The 10,279-nt window shown below is 31.2% G+C and overlaps 1 protein-coding gene across 1 annotated transcript; it reads right to left on the reverse strand.

Annotated features, from left to right (window-relative positions):
• Positions 1 to 890: 890 nt before the first annotated feature.
• LOC114412520 (transcription factor bHLH18-like) lies at positions 891 to 3,348 on the reverse strand. The gene is made up of 4 exons (XM_028376448.1): positions 3,187 to 3,348; positions 2,436 to 3,071; positions 1,685 to 2,059; positions 891 to 1,485 (listed from the first exon to the last, which is right to left on the reverse strand). The coding sequence occupies exons 1-4, from the start codon at positions 3,244 to 3,246 to the stop codon at positions 1,408 to 1,410; spliced, it is 1,149 nt and encodes a 382-aa protein (XP_028232249.1). The 5' UTR covers positions 3,247 to 3,348; the 3' UTR covers positions 891 to 1,407.
• Positions 3,349 to 10,279: the final 6,931 nt, after the last annotated feature.

Consider the following 10,279-nt stretch of genomic DNA (forward strand, 5'->3'; position numbering starts at 1 on the left):
AAAGTTAATTATTATTTATATAAATTTGTCACCTTTTTCTGTGTTTCTCTCTTTCAATAATTTATTTCGTTATCAGTTGACAATTAATAGAACTCATAAAAATTGAAATAGTGATAATGTGATATAAAATCTCGTTATATACTAATGGATGACATGCAGAATGATACTCGCCCAGTTCGAACATTAGGGAACAATGCTAACATCGTGATTCTGAATTTTATTTTCTCTCGGGCGGTGTCTGTATTTGCGTGGAGCAGTTGCAGGGATTGGTCTTTCACGTGTTATATAGTCCCTTTTTGTATCTCCTTTTGGATTGATTAGGTTCTCCCGTTACAGGAGCGAGGGGTGCTTATATCACATTTACATGACTTCATGTTAATGTTTTGTAACCATGACTTGTTACTTTTTTCTTCACAGATTTTATGTCTGTTTTTGTTGAACATGGTTTGGGTACCCTTTGTGTCCTATACATCAATATATACGTTCAATTTGCTGATTAAGAAAAAAATAAAATCTCATTATGTTCCCATGTGATAAAACCATCTATTTAATAAAAAAAAACACATGTGAAGAGTTTTTTTCTTTTACAACATTTTTTTGGATAAAAAATAGTCATACATAACAAGTAGATTAATCCCTGATATATTGTGTGATTGGATTGGTAGTGGGTTAAACTCACCAAAAGTTTTTGAAACAACAAATAGATATTTTTGTGATGAACTTACCATGATTTCTATCATCAAACCAAACAACTAATTATGAATTAGTAAACACAGGTGATCTTTAACCCAATACTAAAAAAAAGGTTGGCCATTCGCATCATCAATGCTATAGTTCTTCTGTTAAAAAACATATACTGATGAGATATTATCTGTTAAATAAAAATAAAGTACACCCAAAAAATAGAAGCTTAGCCCATTATAGTAGTAGGTGATTTACATAAATGCTGGGGGCCAATATTATAATTAAAGTGGAAGCATAACCAGAAATTAGAGAGATTTGCATCCTTCAAACATGTTCAAAAGAACAAATGGTACATCAAAAACTGTCAATGTCACCATTATCCAGCTTCTAATCTCTATTTAAGCTCATGTTAATTAAGCCGTGTCAGATTGAAATTATTCCTAACATCTTTACAAAATTATTCAATTATTTTTCCCTCTCGAGCAGGCACACACTGAAGGCCTGAGAAACCAAAACATAACACGAAAAAGACAAGATCACTTGGGATCAAGCTGAATCTACATATTGGGGAACACTGCAGGTTGTAGCGAAAATCACACATTAATAACAAGGCTTCCATTTTGGTTGTGATTTACTCGGTGGCTGGCGCATTAAATGTGATTCAGAGTTCCAATCCATATCATATGTCATGAGGGTATCCTCCATACTCAAGCCACGTTCATGTTATGACAATATCTTCAATGCAGCCACGCGTAGGTTCTTGACAAGTTCCTTAGTGGTCAAATTGTAACTTTCTCCCATCTGCAAAACACATAAACATTCAATTACAATTTAAACTAATTGTATTTAAGGTAGAGATTCAACCTTGAAACGAGAAAAGAATATACTAAAATCTTAAACATATCTTAAATACACAATTAAAAATGTAGTGGGGGTGTGAGAAAGGACAAAAGCTAATCAAAATAATGTAAATTAAGGTAGAGATTGATTGTCCTTTTACCTGAGCCACTATGGTAATGTCAAGGATAGAATCACCAAAGGGTAATACACTGCTATTAGCAACAAATAAGTGATGGCTTTGAATCTCGGCCAGTAATTTGACCAAAAGACCCTTTTGCTTCTGGCAGTGGATCCTGAGCAGCATCTCCTTCCCTGATACTCTTGATTCCACTTCAAACAGTGAGTCACTGACACTATCAGCACCAATGCTCTCATCACATGAAGAAGAATCATCATCGCCAGAGAGGTCTGGCTTGTTCAGAACCACTACTGACTCTGCCCTTGATTTTTTGCTCTGCTCTTCAAGCACTGTTAACCTCTCTTTAAGCTCTTTCACATATTTGATAGCGTCCCCTAACACAGAAGCCTTGTCCATCTGTGTGAATTAACAGATTTTCCACATGATAAGTTATTTGTCTTTTAGGCAAGTGGTAATGTGTCTGGATTAAATTGAATTAGATTTTTTTTTAAGTTAATAGTAAAGTTTAGTCTAAAATCATTGAATCCAATGTTAAGGCTACTTAAAAACTAGTTTTAAGTCAATCAATTTTTAGAATCAATTCTTGGATTAAACATATGAACATTTGTTTGAATGAAGTTATGCACTTGTTAACATTATAATAATTGATTTAGGGGTAATTGATTTAGGAGCGAGCATAGCAGTATGATATATTTTTTTTAAGCACGAATCAAAGCGACCCAGGTTGAATCCCAGTAAATAGTAGTAGTATGATGATATTTGACTTATTTACCTTCTTTAGGCCAGGAACAAGAGCTGCAAGGGCAATGAAGCTCTGGCTGAGTTTCTCTCTTCGTTTTCTTTCAGCCATGATGTGATCTTGAGCATGAGCTGGAGACCTCTTACCATGTGAGGTTTTTGTTTCAAAGTTTTGATTTTTCGGTGAACCTTTTGCGGTTTGAGTTGGGAACCGTGGTTTTCTCAAGTTGGGGACTGACACTGACACCATCTCGTTCTGTGTTGGGTTTAAGGTACAGTCAAACCCATAAAACTGGGTGGTGGTGTTGGAAGATGAGGTTGGGTTAGGATTGTCAAAGGAGAGAATCTGAGACTGAAATGAGGAAAAAGATGACGATGGGGAAAGTTTGGGTGAAAGGCTTTTGGTGATGGTGGATGAGTCAGAGTTACAACAACTACTGCTTGTTGTCGTTTTCAGCAACTTGGCTGGTCTCTCAAAGTCAAAAGTGGTTTCATCGGTGGATGAGTTGCTCACAGTTTTTGAAGGGCACTCTGAAGACAAAGATTGTTGCAAGGTCTGTGTCTGTTCTTGAAGGGCACTAGCAATGTCTTGTGAGAGAAACTCTTGGTCATCAAACAAGTTCAAGTTCAAGGGACATTCATCTGGAAATAAATTGTAATCATCCATTTCCTATAAATAAAACAAAACAAAAGAGGAACACAAAAGGGTTAAAGGATTTATGAATTATGATCATCTATTTGGGCATTTGAAGAATGGAAGAATGAAAATGATTTTTTTTTCTTACCAAATCGGATAACCAGCTGGTTGCTGATCCGTCCATTGGTTTGTTCAATTCCTCCATCATAATTAGGGGTCACTGAAATGGAATTAGCAGCAACACTTTCTTTCGCTATTCTAGGCTATTCTACCACTTCACTTCCACTCGGTGCGGAAACGAAGTTAACTTTGTTCACTCTTTATAGCTGTAGTTCTCTAGCTTTTCAATCCCTCCTCAACTAGCCATAATCAAAGGGTTTTGTTTATTATTAAGAAATAAAGCACGTGTTGACAATCTACTAACTCATATGAATTGTTGCTGCCAATGTCATCATTTATATATTTATATTTATGTAATAATTGTTTTAAATTATATTATAGATATGAAATATTTAAGGATTTTGTTCATGTTCAAAATATGATTTAGTTGATTAACTATATGTTTATTTGGATAGAGCCTCTAAAGTCATGATAAACTATGAAAAGGTGAGTTAATTTTGATTTTGATTAAGTTTTGCATATTTGAATTCTTTTTAAAATCATGGTATAAATAATTATGATGCATAGAAATCATTGGAAAGTTAAGTAAAAATAACTCCTACTTCTACCAAATCAATTTTACAATAATTAATTAAATAAAATTAATTTCATTCAAAATTAATTTTGTTACTATAATTCAAATACATATAATCTGTGTTTAATAAGATGATTTTTTTAACCACATTCTTTTCATTTACATAACTAAAAATATTATTTAAGGATTCAAACACAAGACCACATACAATGATTTTGTTCCTAAATTTTTGTTCTTTTCATATATAATAATTTTTATGTTTAATTACACTTTTTTCTTCCTAAAATTTTTCAATATCGTAAAATTTGTCTTTCAATTTACAAAACATTGCAAATTTTGTTCATACTTAGAAAAGCCATCACAACTAACATATTTTTAGCAATTTTTTAATTTAAATCACTGCAATTAAGATAATTTTGTCATGATTTTTCTACGTGAGAATAAATTTTATGTTATTTTGATAATTGGAAGGAAAATTTTGACAATATAAAGCCTTGAAAAAATTGTAATCAAACGTGCTTTTTATAATCATATTGTTTTTATAATCTTTTCCGTCACATTTATGTTATTACTTTCTCTTGTTTGTCTTATTATGAGACAAATTGTATAAGTTTATTTTATAAATATAATTTCCCGATTTGTTCTGCGTTGGATGGGAACACGGGCAATTATTAAATATATCATTCAAAATTCGTACGTGATGTGAAATATATAATAAATATAGAAGAGACTCAAGGAAATCTATAATCTTATACGTGCCACCCTGTAGCTGGAAAAGTGGAATATGAATCATGTGATGTCAACGTATTCATCTCAATAATTGAGACAAGTAGTCAGTCAAGCCCCAATTAATTAGTATCTGATTGTTTAATTAAAAAATTTAAGATGATTTTTTTTATTAATTATGCTATATTACACAAACACATGGCCAGGTATCTAGTTCAAAAGTAAATATTACCTAACTTACTGGCTACAAAGTAAAGCTCCAATTATATAATACTCATTCTTTTCTAAAAAAAATTATTTATGCTAACAAGAAAATTAATTAATCATATTTAATTATATTAATTTTAATTATTTTTTAAAATTTATTTTTTATTAGAACTTGATATTAAAAATAAAAATAAGTCATTAAAATTAAAATCTTAATTAAATAAAAAATATTTTAAAGATAATAACATTAAATAAGATAAAATTAATTAAAGTATTCTTATATTAAAAAAAATGTTTTTTCTTATATTTAAGATTAGAATAATATTAGTTGCGGGTTCTGTCTTACCTAGTTTAATCATGTTTTACGGTTAGGTAAATAAGTAGATATCTTAGAATATTAAATTACACTAATAGATGGTTATATTGTAGAATCTATTGTTGGATTGAAAAATATTACCGTATAGATTATATTCATGAAATTTATATTAGTTCTAAATTATTTAACATTTCATTAAAATATGTTATGATTAATGTCGTACATATTTTTGAAATATATAAGAATAAAAATAATTTGATTATCGATTTGTCAGTCTAAAATTTATAATATAAATTTGAAATATCTCAACCTGTCTTTGATTTTTATATTCTAGATAAGTATTTTCATTTGGAAACAATCTTTTTTAAGATATTATTAAACTTGCCGACCAAAAATAAAGATATTAGTAAACTTTAAATATGAGAATCTCTTTGCAGAAGAATTTGAACTTTGAAGCGTGATGTTGCAAGAGATTTAGTCTCTTCTACTGCACTTATCCCCGTTTATAATATATTACATCCAGTGAAACGATACTTGTGCTACCATTGTACAATAAAATATATAATTAAGATTATGTTTTTAATATATTTTAGTTAATTTTTAATTTTTTTTATTAGCTGAAATCTATAAATAAACTTTTTTTAGGAGTTCCTTAATAGCTTTTAACCTTTTTAGAGATACTACTTGAAGTAGTATTAAAATACTAGTTTCTAATTTTTTTATACTTTTTTATCTTTATTTTTAATATATTTATTTAATTTTTTAGTTATATTTTTAAATAAATTATAATTTTATTTTTTTTATCATTTTACACTTTTCAGTTACTTTAAATAATTAGTTTTATTAAATACTTATAATTTGATAAGTTAATTTATCAGCTTCTAATTAATTTTTCAACTAATTTTATTGAACATAGCCAAAGAAAAAAAAAAATAAAAGAAAAAAAAATAAATTTAAATTGCGCCTTAAGAACACTAATTAACAAAATCCTATTTTAAGAGCGGGGCCGAAAAGATGTATAATAATAACTAGGAAGTTTTTAATGCATTTAACAAGTATTTAAGTGAAAAAAAAAAAATATATATATATATATATATTGTTTGGATACTATTGCAAATTTTGAGGTTTTTAAAATTAGAATAGTTTTTTAGTTTGATTTTTTTTAATTTAAATTCTAATACCAAAACTTACATCTAATTAATTACACAAATTTTTATTTTTGCATTTAGAATCATTTGGTGTTGTATCATTTTTATTTTTTTTTTCCATTTAGACTCATTTATTTGGGAGTGAATGAGTCATTGAAATTAAAATATATATTAAATAAATAATATTTTAAGATAGACTCAATTTAAAATTAATTAAGATTTATTTATATGTAAATTCAATACAAAATATTTTTTTTCTTATATTCAAAGGCAAAGGAAGTATATCATTATGAACACTCTAGATGATGTCAGTAGAGGTTCACGATGATTGTAACAATTGTTGTAACTCTTTTAGGAGAGAAAATAAAATTGAATTATTTACAAACTAATTTTTATTTTAAAAAATGAGCTAAGAGTGTTTTGAAATTGAATTAAAATTTAGTTCAAATTTATTTTATAGTTGAACATATTTTATTTTAAAATTTACATTTTAAAACTAAAATTGAAAAACTCACAAATTTCCTTAAACAAACATTAAAACATCTCTTTTCATTTCTTTTTATCGAGTAAATAGGCATTTTGGTCCCTAATTTTTTACCCCTTTTGTAAATTAGTCCCTATCTTTTTGAAATGTAAAAAATAGTCATTATCTTTGCATCCGTTATGCAAATAAGTCTCTACCGCTAAAATCCAATTTCCACTGTTGTCATATGTCTATGTGGCAAGTTTTTGTCCATGTAAGCAAACCCATGTGACAAATCTTTGGACTGAATTGAAAAATTATGATAAGCTAGGGTTTAGGGCCATTCAAAAATTAAGTAAACCCATTTTCCCCAAAACGATTTCACTGCCTTAGACAACAATTGCATTGGGTTTTTTCACTGTGATCCAAGAACGTCTCTTTGTATTCCCTCTATTTTCCAGTCGTGGTCTCTGTCGTTCTAATCATCAACCCCTCCCTCTGCCAGTAGCGAACGTTTCTCAGCATTCGTTGGTCATTGCTACTCTTCGTGCTTCGCTCTTCACTCAGGTTTGCGTCATGTATGTTATCATTTGAAATTTTTGTGTGTTCGTTTTCATTGTTGCTCCAGGTTCACATAATGTATGTTATCATTTTCATTTGCAGTCATTTACATTGTCATTTTTGTTTTCGTGTTCATCGCCCTGTTGTGCGAAAGGTTTTGTTTCGTGGTTGTTTTGCGTTTTCGCATTTTTGTTTTTCGTTTTGGTCTCTGTTTTGGTGAACCAGTTCGTCATTTTGCTCTTCATTCATATAAAAAGTTGTGATGTGTTGATTAAGGTTTGATGAAGAACGATTTATATTCTCTTGTATTTTTGGGCTTTTATATGTTGAAAGGTTTTGATATAGCATGGATTCATTGTTATTCTATTTTATGGTCCTTTATTATTTTGATTTATGATGCTATATTTTTATACATGACATTGCATTTTGTTGTGTGATGTGCCTATGTTTGAGTTAGGTTTTTTATTTCCTAATATATGGTATTGTTTGTGATTTCTGATTGTGTAGAATGGATGTCAAGATAACTTTAATATTGCATCATGAAGGAAGATTCACTCCACGTGCCAGTGATGGAAAGGTTGAATATATAGGCGGAGAATTTGACGTTTGGGAGGATATATCTGCAGATTACATGAACACATTTATCCTATGTGATCTGGTGCAAGCATGTAAGAAGTATAACAGGATAGGAGATTGTTTTTGGTTGATTGATAAGGAGTTGTACAACAAATGGAGATATATTATACTTACTGAAGGATGCTTTGGAAAATAAGAATGAGAAAAACATTTATTTTCATCATGAAGTAGATCCAATTCTAGAAGAAGTCCCACTGATGTTGGACTTGAAATGTCATCCAATTTCAGAAGCTAGTAATGAGGATGATTTAGATGATGTACCTGTTGCTGGCCATGAGGAAGGTACATTTTAATTGATCTCTACTTGGTCCAACATGGTTTGCATAATTTTGGAATTTAATGTTTATAATTGATTAATATAATTTATTTGTACTTGGTCACCATTGATGTAGATGTTAATGGTGGAGAGAAAGGTACTAACGTGGACGTTGGTGAAGAAAGAGATGTTGGTGGTGGCGATGAGGAAAAGGTTGGTAATCCTGACGATGAAGATGACAATGATGAGGATGAGTGGTTTACTGACTTCTCTTGTATGAGGAAGGAAGTTGAAGTTGAATATGAAATAGATGGTTATCATTCAAAGGAGCTCAAAAATCCCATTAGTAGTGATGATGAAGATGAGGATGTTCACAAAGTTTATCCTTAATATAATGAAAGTAGTCGATTTGGTGAAATGAAGTTGGAAGTAGGGATGGAGTTTGGTACTCTTGCTGAATTTAAATATGCCTTGAGGGAGTATAGCATATTCATGGGCAGGGAGTTCAAATGGAAGAAGAATGAAAAACAAAGGGCTAGAGAAAAATGCAAGAAGGCATGTTGTGATTGGGAGATCTATTGTGCAAAGAATGAACACAAAAACTGTTTTCAAATCAAGTCATTTAAGCATGAGCATAAATGCTGCAGAGAAATAAAAAAACAAAAGAACAAATAGAGAGTGGGTGGTCAACAAACTTAAGGCCAAACTCAGAATCCAGCCAATCCTTAAATGTGTTGAAGCTTTGGATTATTTAAAGCAAGAGTTTGGAGTTCACATTAAAGTTACAAAGATGTGGAGAGCCATGAAAGAAGCAAAGCAACTAGTAGAAGCGAGTGAGAGGAAACAATATGCCAAAGTATTTGACTATGTACATGAGTTGTTGAGGAGCAATCCTGGATCAACAGTTAAGATCAACATAATGCCAAGTCTAGAAGGTCCACCACAATTTCAGAGGCTATATATTTGTCTTGTTGGCTGTAAAAAGGGGTTTGTTGCTGGATGTAGACCATTCATAGGTCTAGATGGATGTTTCCTAAAAAGTGCATTTGGAGGAAACTTGCTCTTTACTGTTGGGGTTGATGCTAATAACCACATCGTTGTTATTGCTTATGTTGTGGTAGACGTGGAGAACAAAGAAAATTGGAAATGTTTTTTAACTTTGTTGCATGAAGATCTTGGGGATTATGTACAGAATGGGTGGAATTTCATGTCAGACATGCAAAAGGTATGACATGAAATGATTTGCAATTATTATCATAAGTTAGGGATTTAATTGCAGTTAATGACATAAGTTATGGACTACTTTATTTTTTCAGGGACTTATTCCAACTTTGCAAGAAGTCATGCCTGGTGCACCTCATAGATTTTATGCCTTGCATCTTTGGAAAATTTTTATTAAGCAATAGAAAAGCAAGGAACTTAAAAGAATTGTGTGGCAATGTGCAAAGTCGACTACTGTTGCTGAGTTTGAACACATTTGAAGACAATCAACTTGCAAGCTTGGGAATACTTGAATAAATGGCCCAAGGAAGCATGGACAAAAGCCCATTTCAATACAATACCCAAAGTGGACAACATATGCAGCAACACATGTGAGGTCTTCAATGCCAAGATTTTGCAGTATAGGAGCAAGCCTATTCTCACCATGCTTGAACAAATTAGATGTTACATCACGAGAACCATGGCTGCCCACAAGGTTAAACTTTCTGGAAAACCTGGACCATTATGTCCAGTTCAATACAAAAGACTAGAAAAGGAGATTCATTTTGCTAATCAATGGACTCCAATTTGGTGTAGTGATAACATGGGCGTGAGATATGAGGTCCACATGTGGGGGGAAAAAGTTGAGGTCAATTTAGCTGAATGGACATGCACTTGTAGAGTTTGGCAACTAACAGGTTGTGTTCTGTATATTTTTTCTTTTTTTCATTTGTAACCTACATGTGTGCTGATTTTACAACTTTGATGTAGGGATGCCATGCCGACATGCCATTGTAGCAATAAGTCACAAAAGAGGCAAGCTTGAGGACTTGTGTCATGACTGGCTGTCCATAGAGGCTTATAATAAGACATATCACCTTTTATTCAGCCAGTCCAAGGACCACAATATTGGGCCCATACACAGTATGCACAACCTTTTCCACCACATAAAAAGGTTCAAAGAGAAAGGCCTAAGAAAAATAGAAGGAGAGATGTAGATGAAGACAATGTCATAGGACATAGGGCAAAGAGGA

Source organism: Glycine soja, chromosome 5 (genome assembly GCF_004193775.1).
Source record: "Glycine soja cultivar W05 chromosome 5, ASM419377v2, whole genome shotgun sequence".
Classification (NCBI taxonomy): Eukaryota; Viridiplantae; Streptophyta; class Magnoliopsida; order Fabales; family Fabaceae; genus Glycine; species Glycine soja.